This window comes from Anabrus simplex, chromosome 3 (assembly GCF_040414725.1).
Source record: "Anabrus simplex isolate iqAnaSimp1 chromosome 3, ASM4041472v1, whole genome shotgun sequence".
NCBI lineage: Eukaryota > Metazoa > Arthropoda > Insecta > Orthoptera > Tettigoniidae > Anabrus > Anabrus simplex.
Window position 1 is genome coordinate 243,145,388 of NC_090267.1, and position 21,619 is coordinate 243,167,006.

General features: G+C 38.4%; 1 protein-coding gene across 2 annotated transcripts in view; it reads left to right on the forward strand.

Moving 5' to 3' along the window:
* Nucleotides 1-21,619, forward strand: part of LOC136866194 (ATP-binding cassette sub-family C member 4) — a 371,709-nt gene that overhangs the window by 342,009 nt on the left and 8,081 nt on the right. For both annotated transcript variants that reach the window (XM_067142938.2, XM_067142939.2), the window contains exons 22-24: nucleotides 4,711-4,871; nucleotides 8,567-8,696; nucleotides 11,397-11,507. In XM_067142938.2, the coding sequence (XP_066999039.2) occupies nucleotides 4,711-4,871; nucleotides 8,567-8,696; nucleotides 11,397-11,507 (402 nt within the window). The remainder of the gene's footprint in view (nucleotides 1-4,710; nucleotides 4,872-8,566; nucleotides 8,697-11,396; nucleotides 11,508-21,619) is intronic.

Consider the following 21,619-nt stretch of genomic DNA (forward strand, 5'->3'; position numbering starts at 1 on the left):
ACCTATCCTTCATTCACCTCACAACCCCGCCACCATAGCCAGCTTATTACAATATAGTTCCAGTGTATGGGACAAACACCAGGATTACTTGATACAAAAATTGGAAAAGATCCAAAGGAAAGCAGCATGATTTGCTGTGGGTGATTTCCAGCAAAAGAGTATTGTTATAAAAATGTCGCAAACTTCAGGCTGGGATGATTTTGAAGTAAGGAAATAAACTGCTTGACTAACAATAAGTGGTGCAGATATATTCTGAGTTGTCAGCGGAAAGATGGTGTGGAATGACGTTAGTAGACATATAAGTTTGAGTGAAACTCTTAAACATATGAAGGATTGTAATCTATACCTATAAAGCAAGATGTCCTGACTGACTGACTGACTGACTCTAACTAACTGACTGACTGACTGACTGACTGACTGACTGACTGACTGACTGACTGACTGACTGACTGATAATCTTGCTGCTTGTTGTTTTAAGGGGCCTAACATCGAAGGTCATCGGCCCAACTGATAATCAATGCACAGCAAAAACTACTGAGGATAATTGTATGAAAATTTGAGGATATGTTCCTACCATAGCGTACATGCGCACAAAATAATAAATTTTAAAAATTTTGATTTTAAAGGGGTGAAATGGGGTGAAATGTGATTTTACATTTTTGTTCAATATCTCCGTCTTTGTGAAAATTATTGTACATACATATATATATAACATTCAATCTTCCAAATTGTCTCAGTAGTAAAGGAAAAATCTTGCATTTCTTGGAAAGTCAACAGATATATATTTCTTCTTTTCAAGATTTTTCAAGATGAAATACTTCCCTTGCATGCATTAATCTTTGGCTCTTGCCAGTCAAAAATGGCTGTGGCACTTTCCAACATATAAGTGTAATTCACTCCGCTTCCGTGTATTTCAAGACGGTGATCAACCAAGTCCTTATTGATATTAAAATACAGTTAACAGTATATAGGCCTACATATATGAATGTTTATCAGTGAATTAATGAGGAACTATTTTATGCAGTGCTGATAGTGCAACAGTTAAGTCAATGGACTGCAGACTGCAAGAATGCAGGTTCAAGGCTGCCTCTTGGCAGTTCTTTTTAACACAGGAATATTATTTTATAAAGGTGAATTATTACTGTTTTATATTTGGTTAGTGAGTTATGCAGCTGCTTACAGTTGAAAGGTTTCCGTAAAACTGGTAAAACAGGCTAGGTGAAAGCAATACCAGTTCTTCCTTCATTATGATTGGCACGCACATGTATCATTAGCAAAGCTGTCTAAGGTTCGAAGATATGTCACTCATATTGATGAAGGAGAGACCTGAGGCAATTTGAATATTGTCAACCAGTAATGAAGTGAGTTCTGCATGCAGTATCTGCGGGGTGGATTGAGTAGCTCAGTAGTTGTTGTTGCCGGTCCCAAGCCCGGAAAAAAGGGGAGGGTTGGCTTAAAGCCATAAAATTACAGCCAGAATAAAAACATCTTGAGGCAATAAAGGCCAAAGGGTCATGAAACATTACCCCTAATTTGAAACAGGATTTATAGTAAATTTGAAAATAATAGATTCCTTAATTGATTTTAAAACCCTTTCACCAAGAATTGCAATTCTAACTTTACAAATCTCAAACAAACTATACACCATCATAAATGCTCATGGCCCTACCAATGAAAAACATTTCCTAACAAAAACTCAGCAAGAAGTCTGTAAGTTCTGGGATCTCGCTGATCAGACAATGAATAAAATAAATATGAATAACATCAAGATCCTTATAGGGGACTTTAACGCTCAACTGGGTAAGGAAAAGAAGAAAAGTAGTATCGAGATGTAGTAGGAAAGTGGGCTCCTCATAAATATACTAACAGAAATTGCCAAAGACTCATAGAAATTTGCAGAACCCATGGACTAATCTCCAAATCTACATATTTTAAAAGAAAATGACACACACTTAAAACTTAGAAACATCCTGATTGGAAAAAAGGAGAATGGCAGCTAGACTACGTATATAAGGACAAATTCTTTCACAAGGAAATCCACAATATCAAAGTTCTAAGGCACTGGTTCAGATCATTACCCCAATAGCGTCTGTTTCACATGTTAGTGGCGGCTGAATAAATATCTTCTGTGGCTAACAACCATAGTTACGAATCGGAGTTGCTCTACTTAAGGTTGATAACCGTTTGATAGTCAGGTATGGAAAAGTCTTTTACTAAAAGATTTCCACCGTCCAACGCCTTAACTAAATAGAAGACTACATCGGATTCGGTGGGTAGTCACCTAAAAGACAAGAATTTGAACACTCAAAAATACATACATATAACCAACCATACAAATATAGAATTAAACATAAGCATATTAACTACATTGTGACATACAATATAAACTCCTTACTGAAAACCGGAGAGCTCAAGAACTTCACAGATGAATTAGATATGCAAAATATTCTTGTGGTAGGGCTCCAAGAAATGAGAAATTTAACAGAAGATCCATTTGAATCACAAGGTTATAGAATGCATGAAGAAAGACATCAATCTTGGTTTAAATTTCAAGCCCACAAAATAGAAGAAAATGCCATGAACCTCAAGAATGTCAGAAAAGAATTCACCCAACTGATTAGAAGAATTACCGGTAAGAGAAAATATAAAAAAGATTTAATAAACTCTACTGAAGAAAATTATTACAAAACCATTTCTAGAGATTATTACAAAGCCTTTGGTAATCAATTGAAATACAATTCCCAGAACAATGGACAACAACTATAACTAATCCTGTTCATAAGAAAGGTGAAAGAACTAATCCAGACAACTATAGAGGTATTTCCATCCTTGACTGCATGTATAAGGTTTTCTCTAAGATACAATATAATTGGATTAAAGAACAACTTGATCAAGAGTTATGTGAATACCAGGGAGGCTTCAGACCTTGGAGAAGCTGCTCCGAACAAATACTGTAATAACCTTGAAGTTAGTCATGTCATATTACAGAAAATGAAACAAGCCCCTTTCAATAATGTTTAAAGATTTCTAGAATGCTTTTGACTCCATCAACAGACTTCATTATTAAAAATTTTAAGAAATTTTGGACTTCACCCAAAGCTAATCAAATTGATTGAAACTCTAACTAATACAATTTCTAAAATTAAGTTCAGAGGAGAACTTTCTGAACCATTCTTGGTAACAACTAGTTTAAGACAGGGTGACGGAATGTCACCTCTTATTTTTAACTGTGCACTCGAGTATGTTATGAGGGAATGGTACAACAACAACTCAAAAATAATAATGGACAGCCATGATTTGGAAGCTTTGAATGTTAAGGTGGTGTTTGGATCAATTTGTGCTTTAAAAGACATCGCCCAGTTTCATAGCGTTTGGTCACGTATAATTCCATGTTGTTTTCGCATTGCAATGAACTGATCACATACCTCATTATTTATTCTTTCTTATATCACTTTACTGTTTCGGCTGTGTTGTTTCAGCATTTTTTCGATGTTTTGCAAAACTGTCTTGGTTTTTATTTGTAGTTTTTTTTGGTGCCATTATGGTAATGAATTTGACTCTTATGGGACATGTCTAGGCCTACTCGAGGAGGGCACCATTTTGGAGGATCATTTGCTCTTGGCTGCTTCGTCTAGATTTTCTAAGTAGCAGCCAAGTAACCTTCAGGAAATGTTGTTCTATTCTTCTTTGGTGGTGATGGATAATATGAGGAACTACTGCTTCCGTCACTGCCACGTAATGTCAGACCGCTTTCTGAAGTCGTTTCATTTTCTAGCTGTATCGCTGGATTATCCCCAAAATCTTTTTCAGTATCATCTTCATTGGTGACTTCTTCATCTACCATAAGAGTTCTATACTTCTCAACAAGAACGTCTTCATCAAGTAACCATTTTCTAATCTGTTCAAAAACTATGCAATGTATCCTAGTTGGATTTTCCTCCTAAATACCAAAGAAATTCACTAACAACTTAATTACTGCAGCTGGTTTCATTTTGTAACAGTCTATGCATACAACAGGTCGCATTTACCTCTAATACATAACTAGTAGACCAGTTCCATGTCTACTCCTTTTGTTACACTCCATATCCCGCCCTCCACCTCCTTCCACTTCCAGCAGTTCATAGCACATCAAATTACACCAAATGTCATTTCTAATGTTTTGAAATATAAATGAATGAGTCTTGTTCAAAAGTCAGCGACAACACTTGGGTACCCTTCCTTGTAAGTTAGGAACTTGATGGATGATGTGATATCCAAAAACTGGCTTTAGTGGTAGGGTTGTCAGGTGAATAAAGGGAGATAGGTTACCTAGGAGAATAATGGACTTGATCACAGAAGGTAAGAGAAGTAAGGGGAGACCAAGGCGGTTAAACTCTCTTTCCAATGATCTAAAGAGAAGAGGTATGGAACTAAATAAGGCCACAGAGTTAGTTACAATTAGAGAGGACTGTGGTTGCATTTAGTAAATTCACAGAGGCTTGCAGATTGAATGCTGAAAGGCATAACAGTCTGTAACGAAGATGTATGTACAAGTATATTTGTCCTTATCTGCTCGCTCTTCTGATGCTGACCTGTCATTATGTTTATTCTATTGTGTGTTCTTGTTCATATTCATATCTTCCTACATACAGTACTATATGACTTGGTTTGTTACTTGTTGATTCCATTCCATTATTTCAATTTTAATATATTTTTATGTGTTGCGAACAGGTGAAACTCAAGTCAGCAGTGCAGAGTCTAGACTGGATGGTCACTGAAGGAGGAGGTAACCTCAGTGTGGGTGAGAGGCAGCTGGTGTGTCTAGCTAGAGCTCTCCTCAGGAAGAATCGCATTCTTGTGCTGGATGAGGCAACTGCCAATGTTGACCTTGAGTAAGGATTTTCATAAGCATTGAAAGATGAAACAGATTCTAGTCTGTCCTTTGCTGCAATAGTACATAAACAAATGTAAAAAGGCTTATTTACTGTTCCAGTGAAGTAAGTACATATCTCCTTCAAGTAGTTCATTAGCTAAGAGGTTCCCAAAACATTTCAAACAAGAAACTCCCAATAAACCCATTACAACATTATTTAGAAGCACAAATACAGCCCAGAACATTACTCAACACCGTCAACAAAATTTCTTGCTAACTACTGACACCAAATTTATCTTGCCAGCCAACAAATTCAATCTACCAGAAGAACCATAAATGTATTGAAATGGCTGATATGGGTGCATATTGAACCAAACCAAACCCCACGATGTAACAGCCTTGAAGGACCATGGCCTACCAAGTGACTGCTGCTCAGCCCTAAGGCCCGCAGATTATTGAGGTGTCGTACGGTCGACACGATGAATCCTCTCAGCTGTTAATCTTGGCTTTCTAGGCCAGGGCTGTTATCTTACCATCAGATAGCTCCACAATTGTAATCACGTAGGCTGAAAGGACCTCAAACCTACCCTCAAATCCAGGGCCTCTGGGTAAGAGGCAGGCATGCTATCTCTACACCGTGGGGCCAGTGTGCATATCAACACTTCAGATTCATATCAGAAATAAAAATAGCAACTAAATTTAGCTGAGACATATATGTGGCTGGCCAGTGAGTATGTAGCGGCTAGTGCAAGACAGCAGAATTTTACATACCACTAGTACAACATGCGAATATAAATCTATTGCCCCATAATATTAAAAAAGTATGAATTTACTGGATCTCAGAAATAGTTATGGTAACTTTAAGGATCTTCTACAACTATTTTTTTTTTAAGTAAGGTTGCAGAACATCCTAAATGTGATCTTCTATTTTATCCATTCCCTACTCCATATAGGTTTATTTTATTATTTTCCTCAGTCTTAAGTGTCATTATTAACATCTCTTCCACAACTCTAGTTGCTGCAAGGATGTGAATATACTTGATAATGATAATACTGGAGTAAACTGTAGAAGTTATGAAACTGCAGTATTCATTTGTGTCTCCATGTAAACAACCGTCCACATAATTACTTTCATGAAATCAGTTGCAAAACCTAGTATGATCATGTAAACTAGCTTTTATATATGTCAAGGGAAAATATAGAGAGTGGCATCTTGCCATGTAAGCACATGTGAATACTAGTTCACATAAAAGAAATATTTTTGGCTGCAGCCTTTTGCAGTAGCCAACGGCCGTAGCCGTGTTGAAACACCGGATCCCGTGAGATCTCCGAAGTTAAGCAACATTGGGCGTGGTCAGGAGTTGGATGGGTTGCCACGCGCTGTTGGTGGGGGGTAAGGGAATGGAGGAGCGGAAAGGAACTGGCCACCTTACCGCACGTAAACTCTGGCTGAGGAACACCTCTGCGGAGGTTCGAACCTGCCTTCGGGCAGAATAACCCTTACCTTACCTACCTTTTGCAGTGGAATAGAATAAGAATGGTGCTGATCACTGTTGAAAAATACCTGCAGTTATAGGGTAAAATCAAGCTACACTAGGCTAGACTAGAGAATGGAATAAAGGAGCAGTTACCTAATATTAAAGCCAGATGCTTCTTTGGACCTGAGCACCAGTTGATGTCCAACTTTGGAATCTCTATGGGCGGAGGGGTAGAAAGATGGGGGTAAATATTTAAGGACTTTAACTGTGAAACAATCATCAAATGTTGTTTAATGGAATCGTATGTAGATGAAGACAGGGAGATCCGTGTCATCGGTTTTGCAAGGTAACCATTCATTTGGATAGTGTGTTGGTAGTATTTGGTATAGAAAGCTGGGCAGAGTTTGTATTGAATCTGGCGAATGGTGTTGCATGAAGTGCAGTCATGGTGACCTTCTGCAGGGTAAGACTTGGTGGTGGAGGTGATGGTGCTACTGCTGTTGACAGTGGTGCTGGGTATATGCAGGTCTTACAGTAGTTGTGTTCACAGAGGAAAGATCCAGAAAGGGGTAGTGGTTTAAGTGTGTTCATAGCAAGTGAGGATGTGTTTGAGGTTTGGTGGGCACCTGAATGTGACTGTAGGGATCTTTGGAAGATGATCCTGGGTGTGAGATAGGGGGAGGATTAGAGAAGGCTGAATGTTTGTTTTAACATGTAGAGACCAGGATATGTGGTTATGAAGGCCTTTCTCTGGTTGTCATTGTACGAGGCATGGGTTTTAGGGGTTGAACAAATTCATTTACTTTGCATGACAAAGCTGAATGGTACTGATCGTTTCATATGATATGGATATTTTTTAGGATTTGCTTTATGTTGCACCGACACAGACAGATCTTATGAAGACGATGGGATAGGAAAGGGCTAGGAGTGGGAAGAAAGTAGCCATGGCCTTAATTAAGGTACACCGAGCTCGATAGCTGTAGTCGCCTAAGTGCGGCCAGTATCCAGTAATAGGGAGATAGTGGGTTCGAGCCCCACTGTCGGCAGCCCTGAAGATGGTTTTCCGTGGTTTCCCATTTTCACACCAGGCAAATGCTGGGGTTGTACCTTAATTAAGGCCACGGTCGCTTCCTTCCAATTCCTAGGCCTTTCATAACCCATCGTCGCCATAAGGCCTATCTGTGTCAGTGCGATGTAAAGCAAATAGAAAAAAAATTAAGGTGTGGAAATGGAAAAACACGGAAAACCATCTTCAGGGCTGCCAACAGTGGAGTTCGAACCCACTATCTCCCGGATGCAAGCTGACAGCTGCATGCCCCTAACCACATGGCCAACTCACCAGGTATGATACAGATTACTGCTCTTCTTCTTCTTCTTCTTCTTCTTCTTATTATTACTACAACTTGCCCCATGAGGAGGCAGCCACAAGAATGAACTATATCGATAACAAAATATTATGTCTTCAAAGTCATTGGTGTCAGGTGGAAAAGATATCAAAGAACACAAGACTCAGAAATAAATTTGGAAATATAGTTTGATGTTCAGCTTGTCAAATGCTTATATACTTATATATATATATATAATACAGTACAGAATGCAGCAAAACAAACACTATTGAAATTACAAACCTGCTCTGAACATCAGACGATACTGAGTGCTACCAGAAACCTGCCACTGCAACAACAATAGATGCAGTAAGATGGTACTACAGCCCACACCATGAGCAGGAAGGGGGAGGTACTTGCTCTTCGGCAACAACATTGTAGAAATTACTTAATTTCTCATGGAACAGAATTCCCGTACCTTTCCCACTCCCTAGATCTCACGCTCCCAGATACCTACATATAGGACGTACTGAAGGAATCTATTTTACGGTCAGATGACCCACATAGGAATGTTTCCAAACTATGAGAGAAGATAGACATTTTTGTGGCCTAGTGGCAACCTGTGTTAATCAATATGTTGAACAATCCAGAGAAAGTTATGAACAATGCATGGGATGTAACGGTGCACATTTTGAATGCGTGCTGTACCGATGCAGTTAGATACGTAAGCCATCGTCACCTTGCATGTTATAATGATGTATCAGAGTATGTTTGTAATTTCAGTACTATTTGTTTGCTGCGTACTGCATTTTGTTTCTGCTTGCTTTCTTACTTGAACATTTATGAATTTTAAATCAGTTGTGATTACTGCACTCATGACTATCCCTGGTTTGTTACTCACTTTGTTTTAGAACTGATAGCCTGATACAGAGGACAATCAGAAGAAAGTTCATCAACTGCACTGTTTTGACAATTGCTCACAGACTTAATACCATAATGGATTCTGACAGGGTGCTAGTAATGGATGGTGGTAGGATGGCAGTAAGTAATAATTTTATGAATTTAGTTCTGTTTCCCTTATCTGAAGATTAACATAATGTTAAAAGTACACACAATATTATAATTTTCCATTGAAAGTTGTTAAGCTGCAATAGAGTGGGTGATTATTGCTTATTTTACATATGACACAGGTGTGTTATGATATGATGTTCTGTAGCCTATTCTGCATTGAAAAGTTTGCTTGTGCGAAGAGTAGAACAGAAGATTCCTACAAGCCACAATATGCAACAAGCCAATCAACTGCATTTTAGAATTTAACATAGACTATAACATAGCAATTGAAGATCCTTAATTGAGATCATATGCTATTTTTTTTAGTGTCACACTGCCAGGCTGAGTGGCTCAGATGGTTGAATCGCTGGCCTTCTCATCCCAACATGGCAGGTTTGATCCTGGCTTAGTCCGGTGGTATTTGAAGATGCTCAAATATGTAACCCTCATGTTGGTAGATTTAGTGGCACATAAAAGAACTCCTGCAGGACTAAATTCTGGTCACTTGGCATCTCTAAAAACTGAAAAAGTAGGCAGTGGGACGCACAGACATTATTATTATTATTATTATTATTATTATTATTATTATTATTATTATTATTATTATTATTATTATTATTATTATTATTATTACAGGGATACCATGGAGCACAGAGGTGGAAGAAGGTGTGGGTGTGAATGAGTGGGTAAAGAAAAGATCAAAACTTAATTTAAAACTCTAAAAATTTGAAATGTTATTTCTTTCCTTTTTCTTTCAGAATTTAAGGCTTGATGAACAACACCAGCTCGTCAGCTCTTGTAATAATAATGATCTGACTTCAGGTACACAATAATTTACAGAGTGATCTTGAAGCTCCAAAGTTACAAATGTTCAAACGGGCAGGAGACTACTCTCCAAACTTATTACAATCAAGCCTCTCCAAGGCACAATCTAAATTTTAACACTAGATTAATACAAACAGTTTTCACTGTCTTACCCACTCGACAGTCTGATTTACACTTACATAGGAATAGTTAAACTTTTAACAGAGGCAAAAGTGCCTATTCTACATGTCCTTAGTGAAAAGAGAAACGGTTTAAGGTACTGGCTCTAAATCAAAATACTAGAAGGCAAACACTTCGACTCCTTTGAAAAAACACTTAAAACCCTATGTGGGCTTATGGCCCGAAGTTACAGAGGCTAAGCCTATACTACAGAGGTGACTAGATGGAAAAAAGTTAAGTTCCAAAAGAAGAGATTTAAAATTTTATAAAATCATAGTCACCCCAGTACCAAGTTGAATGGGAATTAAAAGATGGTTGACACTCGTTATTCCCTAAGTTCGAATAATGTCCTTAGACTTGCTTAAACATTTACATTGAAAAGATTTACATTAAGAAAGAATTTTGAAACCTTCCCCTCAAGTCAGCTTTCTGAGACTATCACATGATTAAAAGATGTCTGCCATTACCTTGAGCTGGTGGGCCTACCAACACTGGGCAAGGCTTGTTCCCTGCCTCTACTATGAACACACTCTAAACCTCTTGACTGGAGCGATGGAAAAGACAACATGGCACAAACAGTTCCAGGTTTTATAGCGGAGAGGAAGGTTCCAGAACTCTCTAGGTCGAAGCCCTGTACACACCCTCAATTTTGATTGGCTAATTTAATAAATGTCCAAAATTCGTGATTGGTTCATAAATTAGATGAAGAAGAAGGGATAGCAGTGCTAGTAACCTTAGAACACAAAAACAATCTACAAAAATTTCAGTTCTGTAAACCCAGAAACTACAAATTTCTTTGAAAACTAGTTGTTCATCCTCCCACCAGAGGGGACACATAAGTCGATAGTAGAGACATCTGAAGATAAAGTTCGAAACTTCTGATAGACAGTTCACTGTTCGTATTACAGATGGCCTTCTAAAAGCCGCTCGGTTTAAATGTATGGAGTAGGAGTACCTCCGGTATTATTATTATTATTATTATTATTATTATTATTATTATTATTATTATTATTATTATTATTATTATTATTATTATTATTATTATTATTATTATTATTATTATTATACATGTAGACCTATATTGTTTAATATTTCAAATAAATAAGTTCAAGAGGGGTGGTGAATTAACCCTATACACTACTGCCTGTGCATATATACACTATAGAAAATGAACGTCACTAAGAGTGGTTGTTTATTTTCCTTAAGTTTACAAAAATAATTTTATTCTCTTCAATAACTAATGTGAACCTTGTAATAATACCTAGAAAAATTGTACCTCTCTTCTACCAGCATTTTGTTGCCAACAGTATCTGAAAATTGGGCTGGTGTCATTTTTTAAAATCTTCTGTAATGACTCTGATGTGGAAAGCTAAAGAGATAATTGACTTTATGGAGAAAGAGGATGTACCAATGATGGGACAGAGTGAAGTAAAGTGGAATAGGAAAGGAGCAATGAAGACAATAATGCTTGTTGTTTAAAGGGGCCTAACATCTAGGTTGTTGGCCCTAAAGAAAATGAGGAAGGAATACGTACTGTGTGGGAGCAGTGGAAACATGGAAAACTTATGTTCATTCAGATACCTGTGACATCTATTGAGACCATTCTTTCTGATTATTGATCCAGAAGTTTTTATATACTAGTGGAGCTTTGTACTGTAGAGAATGCATTAGCAACAATATTATATCAATAACTCTCTCATTTTGCAGGAATTTGATCATCCACATGTGCTGCTACAAAACAGATCGAGTCTTCTCTCTAAGTTAGTAGAAGAGACAAGCAAAAGCATGGCAGAAAAATTAAGAGCAATGGCATATGAGGTAAGTTCAAATAATTTATTTTGCCTAGATATTGAGTTACAGCCAATTCTTAATATCAAATGAGGGAAAGACATTCATTTAAGTATATTTTATAGATAAAAGAAGATATAGTAGCAGGTAGGACCCTCTTTAGAGGCAGTTCTATCTCAAGGAATGGTAACCCTGCCTATGTGAGTCCCAGGGCACACTGACCTGGTGTATGTTACCTGGTATGGATCTCAGCTCAGGTAATAAGTGAAGAAGACTGAGACTGTCAAAATTGGAGAAGGTGGAATTTGATAGGCCGAGATAGTGGTTGGCAACCCACTGTAGCATCTATCCTCCTGTGGAGTGGCTATAGATGGTGCCTGTTCTCCATGTTAGGGCCAGCCTGAAGACTCATTGGCAGTAGCTCTAAAACATCTTTGGGTGTTGCGAATCTATCGTAATAATATCTTATACTTACGATTATACAAGGAAACCAGCCTCCGAAGAAGGTTAGGGCACACCCTACAGGTGACATACAGTTCTCAGGATGCTGCAGGGACTATGAGAACTGGATGACTAAGAATGAAAATCATTATCAATGTAATGACTCTAATGGGGAAAGCTAAAGAGATAATTGACTTTATGGAGAAAGAGGATGTACCACTGATGGGACAGAGTGAAGTAAAGTGGAATAGGAAAGGAACAAAGAAGACAAAAATGCTTGATGTTTAAAGGGGCCTAACATCTAGGTTGACAGTCCTAAAGAAAATGAGGAAGGAATACGTACTGTATGAGAGCAGTGGACAACAGGCAAGAAACAGAGTAGGGGTGATAATTAAAGGAGACCTTGAAGGGTATATGGAAATGGTGGATAGCAAAAGTGATAAGATGTCCGCCTCCATAGCATAACGGTTAGTGTTATTAGCTGCTGTCCTCAGGGGCCTGGGTTCGATTCCCGGTACTGCCAGAAATTTAAGAATGGCAGGAGGGCTGGTATGTGGTTAAAATGGAACATGCAGCTCACCTCCATCGGGGGTGTTCCTGAAAAGAGTTGCACCACCTCAGGTTGAGGACACGAGTTTATTATATTAGTGATAAGATAATCAACATTCAGATGATAATGCAAAATCGAATTAAGGACTTCATACAAGTGTACGTACCCCAGACCAGAAACAAAGAAGAGGATCTTGAGGAATTACTGGAGAAGCTGTAAAGAGTAATATTGATGTGGAAATGATGAAGATGGGTAACTTAAATCCACAGGTGGGAACTGAGCTACTAGGGAAGTAAGTTACCACAAATGCCCCAACTGTCTGGAGCTGGGTAAGGAGAAATGATGATGAAAGGGAGTAAGTTCATTTAGAGATTTTGTTTCAGTGATATGCACTGTCCACCAAAAACACAAAATTGGGCATCAATCTCTTGGAATAACTCTTTGAATACCTTTTATGTCTTATATAGACAGGTAGTATGTGATAATTATCTGTGGTAGACATTGGCGGCTCATGCTGAATAATGTTGGTGGTTCTGCTCTGTGACGCCCAGTCCATTGTAATAGACAAATCTAAATTCGTATTGCATACAGGAAGCGCCAACTGAGCTCGTGTGCATACGTCCTCCTATCCCACAGAAATGCCTTACTCCATGTCCTATCAGATTTGAAGTTCCCAAAAAAACATACAGAAAAAGTACAGGTAAACATACATCTCAATTTGTAAAACCCCGATTTCGAGGGACATTGATATAAATAACTGACTTGTACAAAAACCAACAGTTAAAAAATTACAAAGAGAAAAGCCTTTCCACGTATCAAAAAAAATGTTGATTTAGTATCAACACAGTCATATTTATAGAGGTTACGAGACCTACATACATCTTTGGGAACCGGTTTCCTTAATGGAGGGGGAACATCATCTGATGATATTAACGTTCCTGTTTTGATTTTGATTACTACCTAACTCTGAGCTCACTATGATTACAGAGAAAGATATTCATGAATACTTGTAGAATGTTCATTCGGTTACTGATCAATTCATTTTATGGCTTGACTCATCTTGCCAGCTGTATTACGAAAGTGAAAGACCTTTGTGTAAAGGAGGTCAGTTTAAGCCCTTGAAATAATTCTCACCCACAGTGTTATCTAATAGCAAAGATCCAACCCAGAGTAGTAACATTTCAATACAAATCGTCAAGCCAGATCTTCCCTTTCACATCCAGCAAGGCAAGGTCATCCCAAAGAGGGTGATATTACAGCCATGTTTGGGGAGGAAGTGTCAACGATTCAAAAAACTGGGATGTGTCGGCCATAGAGTTAGTAAAATATATGTTTAAAAACAGCAATGGCAATAATTTTTCTACTTAAGAGGGAACTGTCCATACTATCATATTGAAATCGACAATGAAATTTTGCAGAGACCATGAGGAGACCCATATAATAGCAATGTACAAAAATTTAGCTGCCATTTTCAACTGAAAGGTTTTGAAATCATGATACAAAATCCATGTTACAACACAGCTTATTGAACAAACCCTTGCTTCTTGCTGGTTTGCACTGTGCCCAGTGGAGTGGAGTTGCAGTTATGCTGGAGAGAGAGAAGGAACTGGCAGGCTGCCATGCACCAAGGTCACTTTATTGTTACGAAATGAATGTGAAACATAAATGAGGTGCGTTAATCGCATGATAAAAACACAAATTTTTGGCACCGTGCACAACGAATATGCACTTTGAGGCCACATTGTTCTTCACAGTTTTCTTTACTTGTTTGAAAGCAATATTTTGCAGGCACTTTGAACTCAGGAGGTCTCTCTTTTATATAACTGAGTTGCGAACCACGAATATTCAATCATGTCCTTGAACCATGAGGAAGAAAATTGTAAAGGAATGAAGGACTGCATTTTCAGTATGCTGTTTCTCTGATAATCAAACTGAATGTCATCACAAGTCAGCACAATGTCAGTTAAGCAGTGATACAAAGCCTTCTACTGCCAGAAGAAAAACTTGTCCAATTTTCTTTGTAGTGCTGGGAGGAATCTGGAGAATTTCTATACTGTTGCATGGAGGAATGTCTTCAAGACAGCTCTTATCACCATGAGTAGTCCAATAATCTAGCACGAGCAAACACTTCTCTTCTGCAAATGCGAAGAAGGATTCTTTAAACCAATACATTAATTCATTTTGCCCCCATTTCCCCTGGTTTTGTGGCTGTTACAATTATATTTCTGGCATGAAACATTTCTTTGGAAACTCTTGGACTAAAAGTTCCAGTTGCCTCCTATAGTACAATGAATAATTTCAGGAAAAGGGTACCTACCGGCCATACTAATTGTAGGCATAATTGGGTATGATTGGGTGAGTGCACTTACTGATTGAGCAACTGTTTCTGTATGTTTCTCACCAAAAAACAATTGAGTTCTTTTCACTTTCATTTTGTGCATGAAACAACTCTGATCAGTATTGCATATTGAAGAAGGGGTGTAGTCTAAAAATCACTCTGTAGCTGCTCCCACAAGTTTCTTTGCGACTTTATCTTTTTCGTCTACCTCTTGCAGATAAAAATTTCATAATTTTTTTAACTTTTTATTCTGCACTTTTTCTTAAAACAACTCAACCCACTAGCACATGCACTGAAATTAGTTTGCCTCATTGAAATCCTCTTAAAATTTCTAAGGCCCACAGTTGCATACATTCCATTTCAGTCTTCTTGCTTCTGTAAATTGAGAAAATAATTTTGTATGCATCAATTTCCTGTGTTCATTGGGGCTTACTGATGTAGATTCTAATTGGTTCTTCCAGCTGCACAGTTGTGATAGTGATGTCACCTTAAGACAGCTTTTGCAAACAGTGGTTAATGAAAGCCACTTCTTACTCCCCGTATTTAACCATAAATGTACAGCTTTTCTCTTGTATGCAAGATCTACAGTTTGTTTCCCCTTCTTTCATGGGCTGGAAGCATAGCTTGAACTAGTAGATTTGCTAGGTGACTATGGTGTCTCTTCACTGGATTGACGAGAATCAGACTGAGGGCTCAAAATCGGATCCATAACACATCTTTTTCCTGGCAATGGTGTGCTGCCTTCTCTTTCAGATAATGCAGATGAGGTGTCGGTGCTTCCACTATCACTTTTACTGTCACTATTTCTCTCCAGATACGACTTCAAGATGATGCTGGCACCTATGGGATGATTTTCAATTAGTTTGATCACATGTCAACCCATCTTTCACGGGAAGAGGAGAAACCCTTCTTATGGAAATAACGTAAAGCATACTCTAGAATATTAGCCGGATTCATGACTGCTGTTTCAAAGGAACATGTGTCAACTGGCTAGCGCAGAAAGCTCAAGGTAACCTCGTCGCTCAGCTGGTCAGTAGGGCTGTCCACGTCGAGCTATACGCTGACGCGTGCAATTCTATTAGACATTTCTGTATCAATTTCAGGACCTTACAGATCAAAATGACAGCTGCAGTTTTGTACATTGCTTTCTTATGGACCCCTCATCCTCTCTATCAAATTTCTTTGTCGATTTCAATATGACAGTATGGACAGTTCCCTTGTTAGCTCCATAAACTCACCAAGGCTTTTAAGCCTGAAAACTCGCTCATTCAATTTGTACGAAAGAGAATGTTTTCGGTCATTGGATCGAATTATGCCTCCTAAGTCCTGACCATTACACAAAATATAGAGAAATATATGTACCCCTAATCTTAAAGTACATTGTGTGAAGGCCTAAAATGAACAGTAAATTGATTTTGTGTGATTTAATCGCAACTGAACACTGTCCTTTTTTTCATGCATTTCTTCTGTATTTAAGCTTTTTGGGCTTTCTTTCTACTGGACATTAGCATCACAAGTATACTGTAGTATCTGAGAATGTTCTCATTTAAGAATTTTAAAGTATATCAAACATCCACACAGTTTTAAAAGTTCTCTATTTACTGTACATTGATGAGTACAGCGGAGCAAGCTTTTTCCCAAACAGCTAAGATATGAAGATGCTCCACTTCCTGCAACAATTCTTTCACAGATAATGGCGCCGGTGCTACCTCTAGTGTATTATTTACTAACTTTATGGTCTCAGCGACACGCTCCTCCAATACACGCGAATAAGCCAGCCTGCTATAAGGAGTGCAGTTCATACAGAGCCTAATGGGCAACTCTTAGCCATCTATCGGAAAAAAGTTGTAGTTAAGTATGCTCGCCTAATGTTCTGTCATTAACAGATCTAAACAGGATTACCAGATCACCAGTATCTGAATGGGTATCAATCTTTGGCTTGATAACAACACTCAGTATGAAGGATGGGATCACTAATCGCTGTATATTATATCTTCCATTCTGGTGGTTCTGCAGCTCTGCAGATCATATCATGAAGGTGTGCCTGGTGGTAGAACACTCACAGAAGTAAAATAAAGTGAGACATCATGGTGGAATAAGAAGGTGAAAGAAGCAGTTCAAGAAAAGAAGAAGTCAGGGCAAGAATGGAACTGAGACACAAGAGAAGAAAGTGAAAGCACAAATAATAGGAGATGTAAAATAGTGGTTACTGAAGAAAAAAAGTTGTTAGGGACTCACAGAGGGGATGAAAGAGGAAGTTATAGAGAGTACAAGGATGTTGTGTGTACTTATAAGAGAGAAAGAGTATCCCAGTAACTACTAAAAGAGAAGTGTGGAGAGTTATTAACACAGTCAGAAGAGAGATGGAAAAGATGGATATGTATTTCAATTAACTGTTAAGGGTAGAAAATTGTTCAAGAAAATTCTCTTTGAGGTATAAAGTACACTTTGAAGAAATGTGAGATATTACAATGTTAGAGATGGAACAAATAGTCAGAAGAATGAAAATGGGAAAAGTGGCTGAGACAGATGAAATAAGAATGGAGATGATATAGGCAGCTGGACCTGTTATTTTACTATGGTTTTATGGAATGGTAAAATGTATATGGATACAGAAATGTGTGGTAGAAGAAAGGGGAAAGGAAATAATAATACCAGTGTTTAAGAAGGGCTGCAAGAAAGTATGCAATAACTATCAAGGAATCATAATCATATTACAAGTTGGCATAGGTAATGGAAAGGATAATAGAAAGGGATTGAGAGGAAAGAAGGAGGGACAGTTAGAAAAGAACCAATATGGCTTTAGAAATGGCAAATCGATGGTGGATCCTTAGTATGAGACAGTTGATGGAAGGACATTGGGAGTATGGCAAAGATATAGTGATGACATTTCTTGATACAGTAAAGGCATATGATATTGTGCCCAGGGAAAAGGTATGGTAAATCATGGTAAGAAAAAGAGTTAGCACACAAACAATGAAAATTCTATGAGCAACATATGGCTAACATGTTACCTGTATCCAGACCCAAATTTTTGAACCGAATGGTAAATAAAAATGTAAACAGACTGTGGGATGTGTTTAAAGCAATTGTTAAGGAATGTGAAAACAGGTATGTTCCTTTACAGGCAGAAGGAATGGTAAAGACCTGCTATATTATAACAGAGAAGTAAAGAGGCTAGGAAGGAGGTGCAGACTGGAAAGAAATAGAGTTAGAAATGGCTGTGGAAGTAAGGAGAAATTGAAGGAACTTACTAGGAAATTGTATCTAGCGAAGAAGTCAGCTAAGGATAACATGATGGCAAGAATAATTGGGAGTCATACAAATTTTAGTAAAAAAAAGGAAGGGTATGTATAGGTACTTTCAGGCAGAAAAAGGTTGCAAGAAAGAAGGTTCCAGAATCATTAATGAACAAGCAGGCTGTGTATGTGAGGATCACCAGGAGGCAGAAGTATTCAGCCAGCAGTCTATAAAGATTGTTAGTTACAAGGATAATGTCCAGATAGAGGAGGTGACTAATACTAATGAAGTATTGAAATTTACTTACAATAACAAAGAAATAAGATACATAAGTTGAAAACTAGAAAGGTAGCTGGACACCCCCAGGTAGTTTACCTTCCGGGCAGCTGCCGGCCACTTTACCAGCAGATGGTCGAACCGGCCCTATGTGGTATGTTTCCAGTGGTCAGTGGAAAGATATTGATGAATGACATTAGTAGATGACTACGTTAGAGTGGTATTTTTAAAAGTAGGAAAGCTCACAAATGAAGATAAAGTTGGAATTCAAGAGGACAAATTTGGGCAAGTATTTGTTTATGGGAAAAAGTGTTAGGGATTGGAATAATTTACCAAGGAAGATGTATAGTAAATTTCCAAATTCTTTGCAATTATTTAAGAAAAGACTAGGTAGACAACAGATAGGGAGTATACCACTTGGGTGACTGCTCTAACTGCAGATCAGTAGTGACTGATTATTGATTTTTATAGGGCTAAGACAGGGAAGCATGCTGTCACCACTATTTTGTTATTATTATTAGCATAGGACATGTTCATGACAATCAAAATATACAAACATAATACAAAATATACAAATATACAGGTTGATGACAGCATCAGGACTTCACTTTGATATTTTAATATCCAAATTTTTAATCAATGTAATCACTTCTGGTGTTACTTCAAAAAATTCCTCCACAGAACCAGGAAATACACGTAGGGGGCACTCTTGAACTATGTGCTTGATAGACTGCGTTTGAGCACCACAGTCACAGCAGGGAGAATCTACCCATCCCCGTAGATGTAAGGCTGCACCAGTCCTCCCGACACAACATCGGATCCTGTTCAGGGTTGACCAAATAGCACGGGGCAAACGGAAGCCAGCCAGTTTCATGCTGGGGTCGGAGATATCACATAAGCCACTGGGAGACGACATCCTCCACTCTTCTCTCCAGGCATTCCTGGAATTGAACTGAGGACATGACAGGTCGAAAGCTGTCTTCCATGCTGGATTTTTAATTTCAGACTAGTTATAGTGTGCTGCTTTATATCTTGATGTATAGGTAATGGATGAAATATTGAAGGAGTCAAAGGAAGCATTTTGTGAAAGAGAAATTAAGCTATTTGGTGATGATATTGTGGTGTAGGAAATGGACATTAAGGAAGTACAAGAACAATAGGACATAATGAGTGAGAAAATTGTGAATTATAATATGAAATTCAGTGTTAAGAAGAGAATGATGATTAAGAGGTGACAGAGAAGGGAAAGGAATCATATATATGGGAGGTCAGAACCTTGAAATAGTAGACAGCTTCAATTACCTAGGAAGCAAATTAATAAAATATGCACAGCCAGATATAGAGATCAGTGAAAGGGTGTAACACACAAATGCATTCTACCAGAATGCAAGGAATCTACTTTGGAAGAAGAATGTAGCAAGAAAGTGTCGAGAAGTGATGTACAATATGTACTATACAACCATATTAACATGTGTACCAAAGACCTGGGCTAGACAAAAAGAAAGGAGAGTAAAATTCAAGCCAGGGAAATGAAATTTCTAAGAAGTCTGAGGATAGAATGAGAAATTAGAATGTCAGGAAGGAAATTATAGTAAAAACAGTTGATAGAAAGAATTGAAAAAAGCAGACTAATAAGGTTTGGACAAGTAAAGAGGATTTGTGAGGGCATAATACTGAAACTACTACTATCACAATGTAGTGATGTGCATGAATGATGCCTGGAATTACGAGAATCGGTTCCTACAACTCCGAGGTCGCACTCAATGTCACACAACTAAGTATTTATTTATTTTCCACCTAGTCGATACAATGATTGCCTAAGGCAATTTAATTGTTAAAAGTGGTACATGTTTCGTATATTATCAATTGTCAATCTTATGTCAATTTTAAGGACAGTTCCTCTAAAGCATTACTTTGTCAATTTATGTATTTTTCATCTAAACAGTGTTATGTGGCTGAAGATGTTGATAATATATGAAACATGTACCACTTTTAACCATTAAATTGCCTTAGGCAATCATTGTATCGACTAGGTGGAAAATAAATAAATACTTAGTTGTGAATCTATTGAAGTGTGATACAGACCATGAAGCTAATTTTATGTAACTCAGCGTCACGTGCCAGGAATCGGTTCCCCGATGACGTCACCAGAGTGTGCTGGGCGCACTCACTACAGTGAGTCGTTCATATATAAGTGGGGCAAATTCGAACGTGCAATATATACTATTTCTTTTGTATACAGTATAGTATGATATAACACCCATTTAAATTACACGTCTTAATGGTCATCTTCTTCTTCTTTTTCATATGTTTACCCTCCAGGGTCAGTTTATTCTTCAGACTCAGCGAGGGATCCTACCTCTACCACCTAACGGGCAGTGTCCTGGAGCTTCAGACACTGGGTCGGTAGATACAGTTGGGGAGGATGACCAGTACCTCACCCAGGCGGCCTCACCTGCTATGCTGAACAGGGGCCCTATGAGGGAATGGGAAGATTGGAAGGGATAGACAAGCAAGAGGGAAGGAAGCGGCTGTGGCCTTAACTTAGGTACCATCCCGGCATTTGCCTGGAGGAGAAGTGGGAAACCATGGAAAACCACTTCCAGGGTGGCTGAGGTCGGAATCGAATCCACCTCTACTCCCAAGGCTGAGTGGACCCCGTTCCAGCCCTCGTACCACTTTTCAAATTTCGTTAACACCGGGCGAGTTGGCCGTGCGGTTAGAGTCGCGTGGCTGTGAGCTTGCATGCGGGACATAGTGGCTTTGAATCCCACTGTTGGCAGCCCTGAAAATGGTTGTCCGTGGTTTCCCATTTTTACACCAGACAAATGCTGGGGCTGTACCTTAATTAAGGCCATGGCTGCTTCCTTCCCACTCCTAGGCCTTCCCTATCCCATCATCACCATAAGACCTATCTGTGTTGGTGCAACGTAAAGCAACTAGAAAAAAAAATAATCAAATTTCATGGCTGAGCCAGGAATCGAACCTGGGCCTCTAGGGGTGGCAGCTAATCACACTAATCACTACACCACAGAGGCAGAACTTAGTCGTTGTCATGAATGAATTATGCCACATAGTAATGAAATAACAATTTAACCTGGTAGTCTGGAAATCACATTACACATTTTGACACTGGGTGTAGCAATCGACATTGTTATTTATGCTTACACTCTACTCTTCTCATGTGGTTTTCAAATTTCTTTTTCTTCTTAATCTGCTTACCTTCCAGGGTTGGCTCTTCCCTCGGACTCAGCGAGGGATCCCACCTCTACCGCCTCAAGGGTAGTGTCCTGGAGC